Genomic DNA, 22,157 nt, shown 5'->3' on the forward strand with positions numbered 1-22,157 from the left:
CATTGCAGGCAGATTCTTTACCAGCTGAGCTACCCAGAAACCCCTCAAACAGCCTACAATTGCCAAAATAGTTTAAGTACTATCTGAGCAAAACTAAGCATTTTATTATCTACCATCCCACAGATTTAAAGTGGCTAAATCTACATTATAGAGGAAATGTTCTTTGCTAAAATGTATCAAATACTCAGTTTTCATATCCAATCATTGATGATTATGGGATGTGAGGAAACTGCTTTGAAACTAATTTGCCTAGTATAATTTTTTGTTGTTGTTGTATTCTTGAACCCAAGACCCTGATTTTCTTTTATCTGGCTCTCATTATTAACACTGCTGAAGTATCAGAAGACATTAATTGGGAAAATATTGAGCTGATTTCACAGTTTCTTAGGAATTCATGTCTCCCAACTTGTAAACTAACCCACAGAAGCTCTTCAAATTCTCTGAAAATTTCATTACAAAAATAAGTAGTCCTAATATACTTATTCAGAACATTTTTACCCTGTTTACTTTTTTTTTTTCTGTATATTACATGGCATTATTAGAAATCCACTTTAACAAAACCCACTCTTTTTCTGCATGAAAATAACAACTAATTTATGTTTGATCATTGTATAAGGAGACTGATCCTCTACCAAGAAGTCTAAATCACAAAAAGTGAAAACAGGGGGATTACTACAAAGGTCTGTTTGTGACTTATGAAATATGTTCTGTAGGTACATAAGACTTAATTTTATGTTTAATTTACAGTTTTTTTCTGCCAAATTAGTACTTAAGCTACACTCTATTGCTATAAATTACATAGTGTGTATGCAACAAGATATAGATAATATTTATTAATGAGAATATCCTAACAAGAAAAGATTATCTATTGACAAATATTTTGAAATAGGTTGTACCACCTTTCTTTTAAACCATAAAGACTCATAAGATTACTTTGAAACCTTTTTGGAAAAATCAGTAACTTTTAGAATACTAGACATAAATACTAAGTTTAGGCCCTCTTAGTTTAATATACATTTAAATAAATTCTATGCTCTTTTGAAAGATATTGGTCCTATAGAATTCTAAACATAAATACAAATTCTAGAAACTCTATAATCAAGATAAAACTAATCTTAACATTAATTATTTGAAAATTTTAACCTTAAGAAATAGACTTTCATTCTCATTTGTTCTTAACTAAGTTGTAGTTGATTTTTTGCCTAGGGAACAGTAAATTTCATAACTAAGAAAAAGTTTCTTAGTGATTTATGTTTGTTGCAGAATAACATAGTCATCCTGAGAGCAAAGACTGGAATTTAAGTACTATTTTCTCTTTTTTTCCACTGTAAAAAACTGCAATAAAATACACATAAAATAAATTTTACCATATTAACCATTTTTAATTATACAGCTCAGTGGCATTTTTCCATGTTTACTGAGACAGAATGGACAAACAACTTTATATAAATTCAAATTATAAACCTGTTAATTTCATACACTTAACATATAGCAAAATAATTATCACTGTAGCATTACCTGACACATCTATTACTCATATAATTGTCAATTCTTTTTGTGGTGAGAATATTAAAGGCCTACTGTTTAACAACTTCCAGTATATAATTTGTTACTATTAACTCTAATTACAATGATATGAGTCAAATTTCCTGAACTTATTCAACTTCTAACTGTAAGTCTGTACTTTGAACCATTATCTCCCCATCCCTCAAACTCTCCAGCCCCTAGTAACCACCATTCTACTCTGGTTCTACAAGTTTAGCTGTTTTAGATTCCATATATAGATGATATCAATATAGTATTTATCTTTCTCTGTCAGACTTATGCCATTACATTGTCACAAATGGCAGGATTTCCTTTTTCATGGCCTAAGGATATTCCATTGTATATAAATATATACCACATCTTTCCATTCATCTCTTGATAGACACTTGGGTGGTTTTCACGTTTTGGCTATTGTGAATAATGTCTCAATGAATGTGGGAGTGCATATAGTAACTCTATTTTTAATTTTCTGAAGAATCTCCATAGTGTTCTCCATAGTGGCTCCACCAACTTATATTCTCACTAAGTGTGGAGAGAGGTTTCCTTTTCTCTATGACCTGTCAACACTTGTTATTTCTTATCTTTTGAGATGAGCCATTCTGACAGGTGTGAGGTTATATCTCATTGTGGTTTTGACTTGCATTTCTCTGATGATTAGTAAGATTGAGTACATTTTCATGTACCTGTTGGTTAAACTGTGTATCTTCTTTGGGAAAATGTCTATTCAAACTCTCTGCCCATTTTTAAACTATAATTTTTTTCCTTTTTGTGTTGTATGAGCTTCTTATATATTGTGAATATTGACAGCTTACCAGATATGATTTGCAAATATTTCCTCCTATTCCATAGGTTGGTTTTAATTTTGTTGATGGTTTTCTTCACTGTGTAGATTTTTAACTTGATGTAGTTCCACCTATTGACTTTTGCTTTTATTGCTTGCACTTTTGGGGTCATATTCAAAAATCATTGCCAGATCAATGTCAAGGAGTTTTTCCAATGTTTTCTTCTAAGAGTTTTATGATTGGCCTTACACTTAGGTATTTAATCCATTTCAAGTTCATTTTTGTGAGTGGTATAAAGGAGAAGAAGTACAATTTCATTTTCTGCATACAGTTATCCAATTTTGCCAATACCATTTATTGAAGAGACTATCCTTGAATAGTCTTTACTCTCTTGACAAATAATAATTGACCATATGTAGGCATTTATTTCTGGTCCCTTCCTTCTGTTTCATTGGTCTATGTCTATTTTTGTACTAGTACCAGACTGTTTTCATGAGTATAGCTTCCTAACAGCATTTGAAAACAGGAAGTTTAGGTTTCCAGCCATGTTTTTCTTTCTCATGATTGCTTCGGCTATTTGGGGTCTTTTATGCATCCACAAAAATTTTAGGATACTTTTTCCTATTTCTGTGGAAAATACCATTGGAATTTCCATAGGAATCGCATTGAATCCATAGATGACCTAGTACAGTATGGACATTTTAATAGTTCATGAACATGGGACATCTTTCCATTTGTGCTTTCTTTAGTTTCTGTATAGTTTTCAGTATAGAGATCTTTCACTTCCTCAGTAAAATTTATTCCTAAAAACATTACTGCTATTGATGCTACTGTAACTGGAATTGTTTTTGTTTCTTTTTCAGATAGCTTGTTGCTAGCATACAAAAACACAATTGATTTCTGTATGTTGATGCTGCATCCTTCAATTTTTACTAAATTCATTGATTTGTTCTAAATGTTTCTGGTGAAATCTTTAGGACTTTCTATTTGTAAATTCATATTATTTTCAAACACAGATAATTTTACCTTTTCTTTCTGATTTGAATGCATTTTCTTTGTCTTGCCTGATTACTCTACGCTTCCAGTACTTTGTCGAATGAGAGTGGTGTGAGTAGGCACCCTAGTCAGATTCCTGATCTTAGAGGGAACGCTTTCAATCTTTCACCATTAAATGTGATATAATCTCTGAGTCTGTCATCAGTTCAGTTCAGTCGCTCAGTCGTGTCCGACTCTTTGCGACCCCATGAACCGCAGCACGCCAGGCCTCCCTGTCCATCACCAATTCCCAGAGTCTACCCAAACGCATGTCCATCGAGTCAGTGATGCCATCCAGCCATCTCATCCTCTGTCATCCCCTTCTCCTTCTGCCCCCAATCCCTCCCAGCATCAGGGTCTTTTCCAATAGGTCAACTCTTCGCATGAGGTGGCCAAAGTATTGGAGATTCAACTTCAACATCAGTCCCTCCAATGAACACCCAGGACTGATCTCCTTTAGGATGGACTGGTTGGATTTCCTTGCAGTCAAAGGGACTCTCAAGGGTCTTCTCCAACACCACAGTTCAAAAGCATCAACTCTTCAGCGCTCAATTTCTTCACAGTCCAACTCTCACATCCATACATGACTACTGGAAAAACCACAGCCTTGACTAGACGGACCTTGGTTGGCAAAGTAATGTCTCTGCTTTTAAATATGCTGTCTAGGTTGGTCATAACTTTCCTTCCAAGGAGTAAGCATCTTTTAATTTCATGGCTGCAGTCACCCTCTGCAGTGATTTTGGAGCCCCCCAAAATAAAGTCTGACACTGTTTCCACTGTCTCCCCATCTATTTCCCATGAGGTGATGGGACCAGATGCCATGATCTTAGTTTTCTGAATGTTGCGCTTTAAGCCAACTTTTTCACTCTCTTCCGTCACTTTCATCAAGAGGCTCTTTAGTTCTTCTTCACTTTCTGCAATAAGGGTGGTGTCATCTGCACATCTGGGGTTATTGATATTTCTCCCGGCAATCTTGATTCCAGCTTGTGCTTCTTCCAGCCCAGCATTTCTCATGATGTACTCTGCATATAAGTTAAATAAGCAGGGTGACAATATATAGCTTTGATGTCCTCCTTTTCCTATTTGGAACCAGTCTGTTGTTCCATGTCCAGTTCTAACTGTTGCTTCCTGACCTGCATACAGGTTTCTCAAGAGACAGGTCAGATGGTCTGGTATTCCAATATCTTTCAGAATTTTCCACAGTTTATTGGGATCCACACAGTCAAAGGCTTTGGCAAAGTCAATAAAGCAGAAATAGATGTTTTCCTGGAACTCTCTTGCTTTTTCAATGATCTGACAGATGTTGGCAATTTGATCTCTGGTTCCTCTGCCTTTTCTAAAACCAGCTTGAATATCTGAAAGTTAAGGGTTCACATATTGTTGAAGCCTGGCTTGGAGAATTTTGAGCATTACTTTACTACCGTGTGAGATGAGTGCAATTGTGAGGTACTTTGAGCATTCTTTGGCATTGCCTTTCTTTGGGATTGGAATGAAAACTGACCTTTTCCAGTCCTATGGCCACTGCTGAGTTTTCCAAATTTGCTGGCATATTGAGTGCAGCACTTTCATAGCATCATCTTTCAGGATTTGAAATAGCTCAACTGGAATTCCATCACCTCCACTAGCTTTGTTTGTATTGAGTCTGTCATATGTGGCCTTTATCATGTTGAAGTATATTCTTTCTATACCCAGCTTGTTGAGAGTTTTTATTATGAAAGAATGTAATTTTGTCAAATGCTTTTTCTGCCTCTATTGAGATGAACATATGATATTTGTCTTTCATTCTAGTATCATATTTCTTTATCTGCAATGTTGAACCACCTGTGCATCCCAGGGATAAATCCCAGTTGAAAAAGGTATGTTCCTTTTAGTGGTTGTTAAATTCAGTTTTCTAATATTTTTCAGATAAGTTTTACATCTGTATTCATCATGGATATTGGTCTGTGGCTTTCTTATCCTGCAATGTCCTTAACTGGGTTTGGTAACAAGGTAATGCTGGCCTCATAAAATGAGTTTGGGAGTATTCCATTCTCTTCAATTTTTTGAAGAGTTTGAGGAGATTATTAATTCGTCTTTAAATGTTTGTTAGAATTCACCAGTGAAACCATCATAGAGGATTAGAATGAAAAAGTTGAAATTCAAGAAATATCTGGAGTAACAGGCAAGTTTGGACTTGGAGTACAACATGAAGCAGGGCAAAGGCTAACAGAGTTTTGCCAATAGAACACACTAGTCATAGTAAACACCCTTTTCCAACGACAAAAAAGATGACTCTACACATGAACATCACCAGATACTGAACATCGAAATGAGATTGACTGTATTCTTTGCAACTAAAGATGGAGAAGCTATATACAGTCAGCAAAAACAAGACCTGGAGCTAACAGTGATTTAGAACATGACCTCCTTATTGTAAAATTCAGGCTTAAATTGAAGAAAGTAGGGAAAACCACTAGGCCATTCAGGTATGATCTAAATCAAATCCCTTATGATTGCACAGTGGAAGTGACAAATAGATTCAAGGGATTAGATTTAATAGACAGAGTGCCTGATGAACTATGGGTGATGTTCATAACATTGAACTGAAGGCAGTGACCACAACTATCCCAAAGAAGAAGAAATGCAAGAAGGCAAAATGGTTGTTTGAGGAGGCCTTACAAATAGCTGAGAAAAGAAGATAAGTGAAATGCAAAGGAGAAAAGGAAAGATATACACAACTGAATGCAGCATTCCAAAGAATAGCAAGGAAACATAAGACAGCCTTCTTAAATGAACAATTTAAAGAGATAGAGGAAAACAATAAAATGGGAAAGACAAGAGAGTTCTGCAAGAAAACTAGAGATACCCAGGGAATATTTCATGCAAATATGGATACAATAAAGGAAAGAAAAAGCAAGGACATAACAGAAGCAGAAGAGATTGAGAAGAGGTGGCAAGAATACACAGAACTACACAAAAAAGGTCTTAATGACCCAGATAACCATGACAGTGTGGTCACTCACCTAGAGCCAGACATCCTGGAGTATGAAGTCAAGTGGGCCTTAGGAAGCATTACTATGAACAAAACTGGTTGAGGTGATGGAATTCCAGCTGAACTGTTTAGAGTCCTAAAAGATGATGCTGTTAAAGTGCTGCACTCAATATGTCAGCAAATTTGGAAAACTCATCAGTGGCCTCAGGACTGGAAAAGAATAAGTTTTCATTCCAATCCCAAAGAAGGACAAAACCAGAGAATGTTCAAACAACCATACAATTGCACTCATTTCACATGCTAGTAAGGTAATTTCAAAATCCTACAAGCTAGACTTCAACAGTACATGAACCAAAAACTTCCAGACGTACAAGCTGGATTCAGGAAAGGCAGAGAAACCAGATCTCAAATTGCCAATACCCACTGTATCATAGCAAAAGCAAGAGAATTCCAGAAAAGCATATATTCCTACTTAACTGACCATGCTAAAGCCTTTCACTGTGTGGATCACAACAAACTGTGGAAAAATCATAAAGAGATAGGAATACCAGACCACCATACTTGTCTCCTGAGAAACCTGCATGCAGGCCAAGAAACAACAGTTATAACTAGACATGGAACAAAGGACTGGTTCAAAATTTGGAGAGGAGTATGTCAAGGCTGTACATTGTTACCTTGTTTATTTAACTTATATGCAGAATATATCATGCAAAACACCAGGATAGATGAATCACAAGCTGGAATCAGGATTGCTGGGAGAAATAAAAACCTCAGATATGCAAATGATACAACCCTAATGGGAGAAAGTGAAGAGGACCCAGAGTCTCTTGATAGAGATGAAAGAGGAGAGTGAAAAAGCTGACTTAAAACTCAACATTAAAAAAACTAAAAATATGGCATCTATCCCCATGAAAGTGAAAAGTGAAAATGAAGTCGCTCAGTAGTGTCCGACTCTTGAAACCCCATGGACTATAGCCTACCAGGCTCCTCCATCCATGGGATTTTCCAGGCAAGAATACTGGAGTGGTTTGCCATTTCCTTCTCCAGGAGATCTTCCCAACCCAGGGATTGAACCTGGGTCTCCCACGTTGTAGTCAGACGCTTTTACCATCTGAGCCACCAAGGAAGTCCTATCCCCATACTTCATGGTAAATAAATGGAGAAAAAAGGGAAACAGTAGCAGATTTCATTTTCTTGGGTTCCAAAATCACTGCTGATGGTGACTGCAGCCATGAAATTAAAAGATGCTTGCTCCTTGGAAGAAAAGCTATGACAAATCTAGACAGCATATTAAAAAGCAGAGGCATCATTTTGCTGACAAAGATCCATATAGTCAAAACGAGGGTTTTTCCACTAGTCGTGTACCAATGTGAGAGTTGGGACATAAAGAATGATGAGTGCAGAAGTATTGAGGCTTTCTATCTGTGGTGCTGGAGAAGCCTCTTGAGAGTCCCTTGGACTGCAAGGAGATCAAACCAGTCAATCCTAAAGGAAATCAATCCTGAATATTTATTGGAAGAACTGATGCTGAAGCTGAAGCTCCTACACTTTGGCCACCTGATGCCAAGAGCTGACTGACTGGAAGAGACACTCACACTGGGAAAGATTGAGGGCAAGAGGAGAAGGGGGTGACAGAGGATGAGATGGTTGGATGGTACCATTGACTCAATGGACATGAGTTTCAGCAAACTCTGGGAGATAGTGAAGGGCAGGGAAGCCTGGCATGCTACAGTCCATGGGGCCACAAAGAGTCGGACACAACTTAACAACTGAACAACAACAACCATTAGAAACCAACTGGTTTTTGTTTTGAGGAGATTGTAGATTACCGATTCAATTTCCGTACTTATTACTGATATTTTTTTACTCCTTCATGATTAAGTTTTGGTAAATTTTATGTTTGTAAGCATTTATCCATTTCTTCTATGTTTCTAGGTTGTGGCATATTATTGTTCATAGTAATCTAATGACCCTATGTATTTCTGTGGTAATACTCTCATCTTTTCTTTCTGATTTTATTTATTCTTTTTGCCTCTTTGTTAGTCCAGCTAAAGGTTCATCAATATTACTTTTACAAATAATTATTTCTTAGTTTCAATTGATCTTTTCTAACTTTCTGATCAGATCTTTCTGGTCTCTATTTCATTTATTGATTGAATTTTTAAAATTGATCTTTCCCTTTTTGTTTTCTGGTCTCTATTTCATTTATTTCTTCCCTTTTTGTTATTTCCTTCCTCTTTCAAACTTTGGACTTTATTTATTACCCTTTTTCTTGATCCTTGAAATGTTAAGTTAGATTTACTTGAGATCTTTTTTTCTTAATTTAGGCATTTATTTCTATAAGCATCCTTCTTAGAACTGCTATTGCCACATTCCATAGACTTTCATATATTGTATTTCCATTTTCATTTTTTTCAATATATTTCTTAATTTCTTTTTTGATTCCTTCTTTGACTCACTGGTTGCTCAGGAGTGTGCTAATTTCCACATATTTGTAAAAATTTCAGTCCTCCTCCTTTTATAGGTTTTGTTTCACACCATTATGATGGGAAAATTACTTGGTATGACTTCAATCTTCTTGAATTGACTAAGATTTATTTTGTATCATGTCATAAAATACGCTAGAGAATGTTCCGCACATGGTTGAGAAGTGTATTCTGCTGCTGTTGAACAGAATGTCTATATCTGTCTGCTAAATCCATTTGGTCTAAAATATGGTTCAAGTCCAATATTTCCCTGTTGATTTTCTGTCTGGATGATTTACCCACTGTCAAAAGTGGGGTACTGATGTTCCGGACTCTTTTTTTTTTTTTTTCCGAACTCTTAATGTATTGTTGTCTATCTCTCTTCAGATCTGTTGGTATTTGCTTAATATATTAATGTGTTCTGATATAGAGTGCCTATATATTACAACTGTTATATCTTCTTGATGAATTGATCCCACTGTCATTATATAATGACCTTGTCTCTTTTTAGCATTTTTTGGCTTAAAATCTAATTTTTCTAATATAAGTGTAGCCACCCTTGTTCTCTTTTGGTTCCCATTTAGATGGAATACCTTTTTTCCATCCCTTCATTTTCAGTCTAAGTGTGTCTTTAAAGCTGAAGTGGTTGTCCTGTAACCAGTGTAAAGTATATGTGCTAGCCATTTATGTGTTTTGGTTGGATAAGTCAGTATATTTACATTTAAACTAACCATTGACAGATAAGGACTTACTAATGCCATGTTATTACTTTCTGGTTGCTTTGTCCCTTGTTCCTTTCATCCTCTCATATAGCCTTTCCTTGTGAATTGGTGATTTCTATAGTGGTATGCTGTAATTCCCTTCTCTTTACCTATTGTGAATCTCCTTTAGGTTTTTTTTCCCCCCTAATGCTTTTTTTTTTCCATTTATTTTTATTAGTTGGAGGCTAATTACTTTACAATATTGTAGTGGTTTTTGTCATACATTGACATGAATCAGCCATGGATTTACATGTATTCCCCATCCCGATCCCCCCTCCCACCTCCCTCTCCACCTGATTCCTCTGGGTCTTCCCAGTGCACCAGGCCCGAGCACTTGTCTCATGCATCCAGCCTGGGCTGGTGATCTGTTTCACCCTAGATAGTATACATGTTTCGATGCTGTTCTTTGTGGTTCCTATGCATTTGTGCATGCTCATTCATGTCCGACTCTGCAACCCCATGGATTGCACCCTGCCAGGCTCCTCTGTCCATGGGATTCTCCAGGTAAGAATATTGGAGTGGGTTGCCATTTCTTCCTGCAGAGGATCTTCCAGACCCAGGGACTGAACTCAGTCTCCTGTGTCCCCTACATTGCAGAATGATTCTTTACCTGCTGAGCCATTGGGGAAACCCTTGTGGTTCCTATGAGGCATATATAAAACGTCGTACAAGTTTTATGATATTAACTACTTTAATTGTATATAAAAGCTCTACCCTTTTACTCTCCCCTTTTTATGTTTATAATGTCACAATATGCCTCTTTTTATATTGTGTGTTCATTAATAAATTATACCAGCTATAGTTATTTTAATACTCTTATCCTTTAACATTCATACTAAGGTTAGATAGTTAACACACCACCATAACACAGTATTAGAGCAATATGAATTTGAGTATATATTTACATTTACTAATATTGTATATTTTAATGTGTTTTCATGCTACTAATTAGCATAATTTCATTTCAATTTGAAAAACTCCTTTTATCATTTCCTGTAAGGCAGATCTAATGGAGATGAATTCCCTCCTCTTGTTTGTCTGGGAAAGTCTTTTCCCTTCATTTCTGAAGGATGACTTTGCTAGTTAGGCACTTTCTTAGTCTTGAAAATGTCTTATTGCTCAGGTTATAGCTATATTCTTCAAGAACTGTTTTTACATTATAAATGAAATCTAGAATAGTTCAAAATATAAAATTTATGTATATAATTCTATTTGCATTAAAGGAGTTGATTCTATGCTATAACAGAATATTTTCCTCATGATTTTATGCTTCATAACATAAATAGAAAATCAAAATCAGTCTACTTAATGTATTAATACCTGAAACTTAAACTTTGGCACAACTATTTACTTTTCAGATCCAGAAGATTTCCCAAAAGAAATCCAAAGCACAGACAGAAAGAGTCTATAATTCTGGTGTCACAGACGTTATCTATTTTGTGTTAAAACACAAGTATTCACAGCACTGCTCACAGCCAATATTTTCTTATTGCTAATATAGTTCATCATTCTACACTTCAGATAGCTTAATACTACTATAATAGGTTTTACTTTAGGAAAAAAGTCCCACAGAAACTCATCTGTATAGCTGTAATATAAGATCTAAAAATTAGTCCAGTGAGCAGGATGGTACAAACACTTTCTGACAAAGGAAAAGGAACGAAAGAGACGTGATAGCACATATTTAATGGAACTTTTATATTTGCTCTTGTTACTATAATTCCAGCATAGGTACTTGATTAGGCCCCACAGAATAGTCCTCTAGCATGGTAGAAGTACTTTTGTGATGTCAACCTAACTCAGGGAGATGACAGGTGGGAAAAATTACTGGGTTAGATGAACATGAGATCTGTTTCTCCTTTAAATTTAACTGTCTCATCCACAATGAATATTCCAAATTTTCAAGTATAAATTTCTGTTTAGACATCTGCATATTGTTATGAAGGAAGATAGCTAAAAACTTCAGAAACAATGTTACTTTTAAATATTTCTATGCTTACTTTTACATTCATTCTTAAAGTAAAATATTTTTAATTAACGTAGTTCTAAATCATTAATTAATTACATAGAACTGTGATAAATATTACTATACAGAGGCTCTTAAAACATAAGTGAACAATTTCAGAACATACAAATATATGCAGCTTTATGAAAGACTAGCATACTATTCAAGTACTATTCATTTTTGTGAGAAGAGATAATAGAGATTATATCTAAAGCAATATAATTATTCTTTGGACTAGCCTACTATTTCTTGAGGCTAATATCTATAGTCTTTTGAGTGTTCATTACAATGAGATGTGAAAATGAAAAGAATGGTATTTTCCTGGAAACTGTTGTAGTCAAAGCAATAGTAAAACTTTTTAGGATAATGTTAACTTCCTTAATAGTTTCTCTCAAAAAAAACACTTAAAAGATTACTTGCAGAAGAGCTTAAGGAATTAAAATAATTCAAAAGCGAAAGAAAAATTTTCCTTGTGATATAAAAAACTTTACCCACCTTTGTGGAATATAGAACATATGTTGTGGAGGTGGTTTATATAGGACTCCTTCATATACAGGCCAGAGCCCACTTAAAATTCTGAAGAGAGAACTTTTCCCACAACCATTGGGACCAGTTATCAAAAGATGCATTCCTTCTTTTACCTACGATAAAAAATAAAATTAGGAATTACAATATTTAAAAATTATTCCATCTGGGAGCATTTAAAAGTGATTTTTAAAAACTTTTAAACACATGATAACCTAGGAAAAGAAATCAAAGATAAATATATCAGGATTGAGAATATAAAATTTGGCTCTGAAGCTAAAGGCATCATAAAACAGTCCACTTCCAAAGATAATGGATCTCCTTGAAATGAGCACTCACTTCCCAAAATTTTTGTTGAGGTTTTGTCACCACACACTACACAGATATGAAGGAACATTATCATGTGGGAATAAGAAACTGAAAAAATTTAATTTAAATTAGAATAGATTAAATTATTTAATATTAATATCTGATGAAATTTATTTTAATTAAAATGCAATATTTGTAAGTTGAAGTTAACTAGCTACAAACTAGTTATTCTAAGAGCTAGCTGGGTTGTTTAATTCAGTAGTCTGAAATGTTATAGAAATTATAAAAGAGTGTAATGAGAGATATAAAATGAACCTAATTTTTCTTTATTCACAGAGAGAGAAGATAGGTATACCAAATTAAGACAGAACTAAGCACGAGGACTGTAATATAGTCTAATGCCCATGGATGAATTAAAACAAATATATATACACATACACATAAAAAAGCAATATATCCATGTTGATTGGATACTTTTCTTATAATCTTTTATCTTATTTATCATTTAAATTTAAATAGTTAAATTTCATGAGCTCCCATTCCACCAAATATAATCAAGAAGTTACCAATCTGGTATCTAAAAGGTATTGTGAAGAGCAAGAAAAAGGAACATCATTCAAAAATTTGATTTGCTTTTTAGAATAAATGATATTTTATAGTCAGCAATTTAAAAATGACTATATGCTTCTGGTTCAAAATGGCAGAGTAGAAAGGTATGTGCTCATTTCCTCCTATGAGGGCACCAAAATTGCAACTAGCTGTTGAACAACCATCGAGAGGAGGATGCTGGAACTCACCAAAAAAAGATACCCCACATTCAAAGACAAAGAAGAAGCCACAGTAAGACAGTAGGAGGGGGGCTCAATCATGATAAAATCAAATCCCATACCTGCCAGGTTGATGACCCAGAAACTGGAGAATAATAATACCAAGAAAGCTCTCCAACTGTTAAGAAGGTTCTGAATACTACATCAGGCTTCCCAGCCTGGGGATCTGACAAAGGGACTGGGAATCCTCAGGGAATCTGGCCTTGAACGCCAGTAGGATTTGATTATAGGACTTCTACAGGACTGAGGAAACAAAGATTCCAGTAATAGAGGGCAAAAACAAAGTCTTGTGCACACCAAGACCCAGAGGAAAGGAATAGTGACCCCACAGGAGACTGAACCAAAACTACTTGCTAGAGTTGGACAGCCTCCTCTGGGGGCCTGGGTCAGCAGGGACTCACTACAAGGACGAGGGCACTGGCGGCAGCAGGCTAGGAAGGTCTCCCTTGGTGTAAGCCCTCTTGGGGTTTAACCCTATCAGAGAGACCATAGACCCCAGGGCTAGATCATTTAGAGCCAAACAACTATCAGGGATGGGGACCAGCCCCTCCCATCAGCAGATAATTAGACTAAAGCTTTACTGAGCAAGGCCCTGTCCACCAGAGCAAGACCCAGTTTTTCCCACTGCCAGACCCTCCCATCAGGAAGCTTATACAAGCCTCTTAGCCTCATCCATCAGAGGGCAGACAGAAGAAGCAAGAAGAAGCAGTCCCATAGCAGCTAAACAAAAACCACCTTACAGAAAGTTAATCAGGAGAAAAAAGCAGAATGTTACATCCCAAATGAAGGGATAAGATAAAAGCCCCAGAAAACCAACTAAATTAAGTTGGGATAGGCAAACTTTCAGAAAAAGAATTCAGAATAATGATAGTGAAGGTGATTCAAGATCTCAGGAAAACAATGGTGAAGATGCAAGAAATATTTACCAAAGACCTACAAGAACTAAAGAACAAACAAACAGAGATGAATAAAATACCAGAAGGAATTAACAGCAGAAAAATAGGCAGAAGAACAGATAAACGACCTGGAGGACAGAATGGTAGAAATCATTGCCACAGAACAGAATATAGAAAAAAGAATGAGAAGAAATGAAGGCAGCCTAAGAGACTCTGGGACAACATTAAACAGACCAAGATGTGCATTATAAGGGTCCCAGAAGAAGACAGAGAGACAGGATCTAAGAAAATATTTGAAGAGATAATAGCTGAAAATTTCCCTAATATGGGAAAGGAAATAGTTAACCAAGTCCAGGAAGCACAGAGAATCCCAGGTAGAATAAATCCAAGGAGGAACACACTGAGACATACAGTAATCAAGCTGACAAAAATGCATTAAAGAAACAGATAAAATATTAAAATCAGCAAGGGAAAAATGACAAATAACATACAAGGGAATTCCCATCATGCTATCAGCTGATTTCTCAATGAAAACCCTACAAACTAGAAGGGAATGGCATGATATATTTAAAGTGATGAAAGGGAAGAGCCTACAGACCAGAATACTCTACCCAGCAAGACTCTCATTCAGATTTGATGGAGAAATCAAAAGTTTCCCAGACAAGCAAATTTAAGAGAATTCAGCACCATGAAACCAGCTTTACAATGAATGCTAAAGGAACTTCTCTAGGCAGGAAACAAGAGAAGGAAAAGACCTACAGAAGAAAAAAAAAAAACAACCCAAACGATTAATAAAATGGTAATAGGATCATACATATCAATAATTACCAACCAAAAGACATAGATTAGTTGGGCAGATGAAAACACGTGCATGTATGCACTTCCAATTATCACTCACTCTGCTTGACCCCCCCCAATTTGAAAAAAAAAAATTTTTATATTGTTAAGTTATTCATGACTTGCAGTTGTAATTATCTTTTATTTTTTGTCTGCATATTGATTGTGAAAACTGATAATTATCTTTTATTATTGTGACTATATAACCATTATTCACTTAATACCATTGTATCATGATTGGTCAACAGAAAACTAATAGAACTCTATATCACCAAAATTAGGATTCAATAGAAAAACCTGCAATCACTTTTTAAAATCCAGATGCATATCAGAATTATCTTAAAATCTTTGAAAATTACAAATGCCCAGGTACTGCATTGCTTTTTTAATCCAGATCTCCAGATATGTTTCTAATGAGCAGTCATGTTTAAAACCAACTGGACTATATGATGATATTTTATCTAGTTTGTCTCATTTTTTCTATTTCATATTCAGTGCTCCCATTTCATTTAGTTTATGTTTTTCACTTTTCCATGTCTATTTTTTTCCTTGATGTTTTTTCTCAAGCCTTTATTAAGCATAGTAGAAAAGCTTTTGTGTGTATATATATATAATATGTATAAAATACATATTTTTAAAAACTTACAAACTTTTGCCTAACTAAAAAATTTATAACATTTTGATTCCACTTCTTTGACTTAGTATGGATGGAATGCTAGATTTCTAATTTAAAAAATAGATATGCAATAAGCAACAAAGGTTTACCACATAGCAGAGGGAACTATGCTAGATAGTATGGGCTACCCTCATAGCTCAGTTGGAAAAGAATCCAACTGCAATGCAGGAGACCCTGGTTAGATTCCTGGGTTGGGAAGATCTGCTGGAGAAGGCTACCACTCCAGTATTCTTGGGCTTCCCATGGGGCTCAGCTGGTAAAGAATCCGCCTGCAATGCAGGAGACCTGGGTTTGATCCCTGGGTTGGGAATATTCCCCTGGAGAAGGGAAAGGCTACCCACTCCAGTATTCTGGCCTGGAGAATTCCATGGACTGTATAGTGCATGGAGTCACAAAGAATCAGACGCGACTAAGCGACTTTCGCTTTCTTTTCAGAGGGAACTATAGTCAGTATATTGTAATAACCTATAATAGAAAATAACTTCAAAAATAATATATGTGCATATGTATAACTGAATCACTTTGCTGTGCACCTGAGACATTGAAAGTCAACTATACTTCAATAAAATATGTTTTAAGAAAAATAAATTAAAAATGAATATAGCATGAATATGCAAGAGGCAGAAATTTACAGTATGTCCGTAGATGTAGCTTCATACAGTATAGATACAAATATATAAGTGTCTATGATGTAGAATATATCATGTTTAATACTTAAAGATAAAAAAGCATCATATTACTTGTATAATGTCAGTGTAAGGAACCAGTTCCATATATATCCATTACCTATTTGCTGTGTATAACATAAATTAAAATCTTTTTGTTGAAAGAAGATAGTGGGGAGAGGAAGGGAGGAAGGGAAAGAAAAAGGTCTGATATGAAGGTTAGATAAAATAACTAAGAATGTATGTAATAAGTACATGTAAAGCAAAAATGGTTCAAATTCATATGCTAAGTAATCAGACATTTCCCTAGCAAATATTGACATGTGTTTCAAAGATTACAATAAACACAAGAACAAAAATTTAACTAGTTATAAATGCTTTTGTGATAGCAAAAAAGGATGATGTATTAGGGAAAGAGAGTGGCACTGTGAAGCTGGTGGGGTGGGGTGGGGCTTCTTTTGATTAGGTGCTGCAGCAAAGTCCTCTTTGAGGAGGTAACATTTTGGCTTAGCCTGGTGACAACAAGCAACCAGTCAGATCTGGCAGAAGAGCATTCCAGGCGATAAAGATAGCTAACACAAGGACATAAGACAGGAGCAAGCTTGAGTCTATAAAATCTGACTGCAGATATTTTTTTCTCCCTAACTGCAGCCAAACTGAAATGCTATTTTGATAGAATAAAGTTTAAAAAATATCCTGGAAAGAACCCAGAAAGAATTGCTTTGTAATTTGCACTGCTCTTTCAATAGAAAGAGGATTAAGAAAGTTTAAGTTTGTAGAAGCATAAATATTTTTTAAATGATTTTTAAAGGTATGTGCCATGACAAAAGGTATATAAGCAAAATATTTAATAGAATCATTCTCTACTGGGAATTCTCAGAAACTTAACACATTTTGAGTCTAATAGAAGATTTTCTACATTCATATTATTTTTAGCATAAGCTTTTTGATGTTTAGTAGACTGTGAGTGTTAGGCAAAAGAATTCCTACATTTACCAAAATTTTCTTCTCCAAATGGTTTTTCAATTTCAAAAGGCAGACATAAGAAAGAGTACATTTTCCTCTAGAAACCTGTTTATTTATTAATCCATGTAGAGGGAACAGAATTTTCTATTATACTTTAGCGACCTGAGACTATAAATAAAACTGCCTGACTTAGAAATAAGCAATTATCATAAAAGTATATTATACTAATATATACCTTTGCACAATCTCCAAATTCAAGACACTTTCACTAGATTATTTAAAACTTCATTTTATATAAAAATATACTGAGTTCTGAATTTTTTTCACAGAAAGAGTGTGATGTGTCCACAATAATGTAGTTAGTAGGTGGCAGAATTCAAGACTCTTCCTCTATTTAATAAGTGGAACAACCAGAATTGATATTATGAAACCTAACCTGATGAAAACCTCCCTGCAAAAGTCATAAACTATAAACTGCTAAAGTATTGATAAATAGTTAAATATGCAATATTTAAAGCCTTCAAAGGCTTTATTTTAAATCTATTTAAGACTATGCTGTATCATTAGCACTCATCACTGCTCCATGACTCAGTCGCTTGGGTCGTGTTCGACTCTTTGCAACCCTATGGACTGTAGCCCACCAGGCTCCTCTTGTCCATGGGATTCTCCAGGCAAAAATACTGGAGTAAGTTGCCCTGCCTTACTGCAGGGGATCTTCCCAACCCAGGGATTGAACCCCCATCTCCTACACCTCCTGCAATGCAGGAGGTTTCCTTACCACTGAGCCATGGGGAGGCCCCTTATTGCTGCTCTAAAGGTCTATAAATTGAAAAACAGAGCCCAACCAAATTGTAGTTAAAACACAATTTCTCTCACATTTATTAACACAAAATTTCCCCCTGTTTAGTACTTCTCATCCTCTTCCAGCAGCCTAATGAATTTGCAAATACATCTTTAAATAATTAAACCTAGACTAAGGTCCACATTAAAATCATTAAATGTACATATATGGTCATGTTTCTAATTCTGTTATTAGGTCTAATCATGTCATTGTTTGAACTAAGCGCAGATAACTTCATTCTACTTATCAGCCAATTATTTTGCATTTGAATTCCAAAATGCGTATTTGAATTTTATAATGCTTTAAATCAGGGTCTCAGATTTATTAGCTATTTTTACACCTTAGTTTTTATAATCAAGACAGAGTATTAAACAATAAATAACTATTATTCTCAACAGAATTAAGAACTAAATCCAAATTTGTAAATCTTCTGATTATTTTTTCCTAATAGAAGATGTAGTTATTGAAAATATAAGTTAAACTTATAAATTTAATGTAAACTTGCTGATTACCTCTTCTCTCATATTTTAGTAAATATGTAACAATGTAGGCTTGTATTACTTGAATAATCCCTATAAGGAAAAAAAATTAGAATTTACTTCCGGATATTAATTTCTGAGGAAATTTCCTATTGCTCCCCAAAGTTACCTTGTTTAGGCTCTCAGGGTATTGTAATTTTGATTTTCAACCAAGCAATAAAGCAGTAGAAATTAAATTTCTCTTTCTTTCTGCTTTCTGAGGAAGTAACTGCTTCTGTAATTGAGTCACTATGCCTACCTTTCTTGATTTCCCCTCCTTTTCATATGCTTCCTCCAAGTATTTAACATAAGGTACAAGAATTCTGAGTTCTTTTGTATTAGTGTGTTGGCAAAAATCAGAAGATTCTTGAATATCATCTTACTTTGAAGTTTAGACTGGAAACCACCACTTCTCCCGTTGGTGTAATTATGGGAACATTTTCACAAATAATTCCATGCTCCACATCAATAACTTTTCCTATAAGTTAAGGAACAGTTTACATTTCAAAAGGTATCATGTGTCATTGCTAATTAAATAACTTAAAGTATAATGCAGCATAACAGATAAATTTACTATAAAGATAATTCACAGTAATAAGTCATAGAAATAAATGCAAATATAGATATCTATATCTATAACAAAGCCTAATGTAAACTTGCACATTTTGATGTATCTATTTGGACTATCTTTCCCAGAAATATTATTCTACAATAATATGATGCTAACATCAAAATGAGAGCAAAGATAAACTCTATCTGGTATCAGCTACATTGTTTATAACTACTTATTTCTCTAAATTAAACTTTGCTACAGAAAAAAAACCAATGCTGCAGAAAGGAAACAAAGACATAGAAAAATACAATCTTTAAAACATAATAACCAAACTAACTGATAGAATAAAGGAGAACAATATAACATCAACTCTAATTCTATTATTTGAATTTTAAAAGCAAAAAAAAAAATCATTCTGCCATATATGTACAGTTTCCAGAAATTATTCTAGACATTTTGTCCTAAATAAAAGTAGCATAGTATTTTTTATGATAATTTTAGTTACTCTTCCTCAAAATACAGCACTAACTTTAGGAATAACTGTTTAAATAACTAAATGTTGGTTCCTTAGCTATCTCCTAAAATACTTTGGTTCTGTTGATAAATACTTAAAATATAAGAAGATGTACAAAAACATTTGAGTTTAATACCTTTGATTTCCAACGTCTCACTGAGGGGTAATTCTATGTTAGTTCCACACTTGCTATGGTTTTCAGACTCTTGCAAGACAGCATTTCTCTTATAAATGCCTCTTTTTACTTCATCAAAAACCCAAAACATGTTGTATACTCGAGCAGTATAGCCTGCTAATTCAGTTATCTAAAACCAATGCAGTGATATAACATAGTTAATATACTCAAGACAGACTTTTAAACAAATATGAAATCATACAGGATTCTTGACTTAATGTTAAAGGTCTTATTTTATTATGTGAAAAATAGGTAAGTATATCTGATAACTAAAATTAGTAGCACTAAAAAGCTTAGCAAGAAGCAGCATATTAAGTTGATAGTTTGAGCTTGATTGGACTTATAAAACTCATCACAATTGTTTATTCAAGTCAGGATTCAGAGTGACATGTAGAGATTTCAGAATATTAGTGAGACTTAAAAATCTTTCAAAATCTTTCAATCGATTTTTTGATTTGCTCCGTTTACATGAATACTTGATTTCCAGAAATTAGAAGTTTTGTGTAAAGCTTAAATTCATTCAATGAAATTGTTTTGATATTTTTTTTTCAATTTAAAATAGAAGATTTTAAGAAGAAAAATGCATTTTTTCTTGTTAAGAAATAATGTTTCTAAGTCAAAGTGATTATCAAAATTCCTAAATTAGGTGCAAGATTCCTAAGTTTACCCCTGCTAGAAGATATCAACATTGAGTCAGCTCAGCGGAAAATTAAATTCTTTTCAGTCCAAATCCCAAGATTCAGTTTCTTTTCAAGCCAAACATGATATATATGCCCAAAGATAAATATTAAATAAGACTTTTTTTCTAGATGAGATTCTGAGATAAATCTTTGTTTTAGTTCAAAGACTCAATAAAATGATGTCTTGCTCCTATTCTGCCATTTGTCCAATTTAGGTTGAATCTCTGCTACTTTTCTAATAAAAGAGCACTTCGTTATCAAGGTGACTCATGTTAAAGGTGATTCATGTCCTGTTAAGATCATCTTTCTCAGTGTAAAGGAGGCAATAAAAAACATTCCCTTATAGAATTGTTTAGTAGGATATTGGTATCAATAAGTAAGGCATATCGCTAATAAATGTCTTTTAAACAGTAAACTGTAGACTGATATAATACTGATATTTGTGTAAGATTTTTGTGAGTACAAAACTAAAGCAAGGAATGAACAGGTATTATTGTTGAAAGCCTTCCTCCCCTTGTCTCTACCATGTGAGAGATCTATAATTAGATGAGTATTTCATTTCTATATAATACTTATTATATAGGATAGTTTCTAAAACATTTCCTAGAAGAATTTTTTGAGTTCCCAAGTAGAGGTAAACAGGGCTAAGGATTAACAAAATATGGATACAAAAGAAACCTAGGAAAATATATTTGTCTAAAACAAATCTAAACATATTTGGAGGTCAGTTAAAAAAGGCAGGAGGCACTGAGTTAGTACACCAGGATGCAGAGTTGAATGGGCCGAGAGTGTTTAAAAAAAAAAAAAATGAGATTGTGATTGCCAACAAATTACTTCAACATATAAGAAAAGGGGGTTTCTCTAAAAAGGAATCTTGTTCCCTCCAGAGCCAGTGGAAAACCATGATGCTTTCATGTGCATTCACAGCAATGGTAAGATTCTTTAGAAGTGCAAATTCTATGATTCAATTAACATACAGGCAAAATAAAACAAAATGCAATCATTTTTTGTGTTGGAGACAATCTAGAAAAATAAATTGATATTCTGTGACGCAGCAAAGTATTTGAATGTGAGTTGTAGAAAATTCTGACTTGTCATTTAATTTTAATAAGTAATTTATTAGATCAAAAAACCTACCCTCAAAGTTATGTCTCCAGATTATCAAAATTACTATTTGAAAAAATATTTTTGAACTGTTTTGCTTTATGGCCCTAAACAATCGATTTTATCGTTTTTAAAAAAAATTCAGTAAATCAGTTGTTGAAAGAGATTTAAAAGTTCTGTCAGCAAATCACAAACTTTGCAACTATCTAATTTATTCAAGGATAATTTAATAGGCAAATAAATTTATAATGATGCTCTGGCAATTTATATTGATGTAAAAACCACAGGAGTCATTAATAGTGAGAATGACTATCCATGGGAATATTATTTAATATCTGAATTGAAAAGAATGACCTTTAATCTTAACCCTGTGATATCTGTAGGTCTATCTGCAGATCTTACTACCATTCTTTCAGGAAACATTTATTGACCCTATATAATATTCCAAACACTAAAACAGATACTAAGAATGTAAAGATGAATAAGATAGTTCCTGCTTTCCACTCA

At 34.3% G+C, this 22,157-nt stretch overlaps 1 protein-coding gene across 2 annotated transcripts in view; it reads right to left on the reverse strand.

Annotated features, from left to right (window-relative positions):
- ABCD2 (ATP binding cassette subfamily D member 2) overlaps nucleotides 1-22,157 on the reverse strand; it is an 84,269-nt gene that overhangs the window by 49,366 nt on the left and 12,746 nt on the right. For both annotated transcript variants that reach the window (XM_043447090.1, XM_043447089.1), the window contains exons 4-6: nucleotides 19,828-19,996; nucleotides 19,008-19,102; nucleotides 12,060-12,205 (exon numbers count right to left, since the gene is read on the reverse strand). In XM_043447090.1, coding sequence (XP_043303025.1) covers nucleotides 12,060-12,205; nucleotides 19,008-19,102; nucleotides 19,828-19,996 — 410 coding nt within the window. The remainder of the gene's footprint in view (nucleotides 1-12,059; nucleotides 12,206-19,007; nucleotides 19,103-19,827; nucleotides 19,997-22,157) is intronic.

The sequence above is a fragment of the Cervus canadensis genome, chromosome 25 (genome assembly GCF_019320065.1).
Source record: "Cervus canadensis isolate Bull #8, Minnesota chromosome 25, ASM1932006v1, whole genome shotgun sequence".
In the NCBI taxonomy this organism is placed as follows: Eukaryota; Metazoa; Chordata; class Mammalia; order Artiodactyla; family Cervidae; genus Cervus; species Cervus canadensis.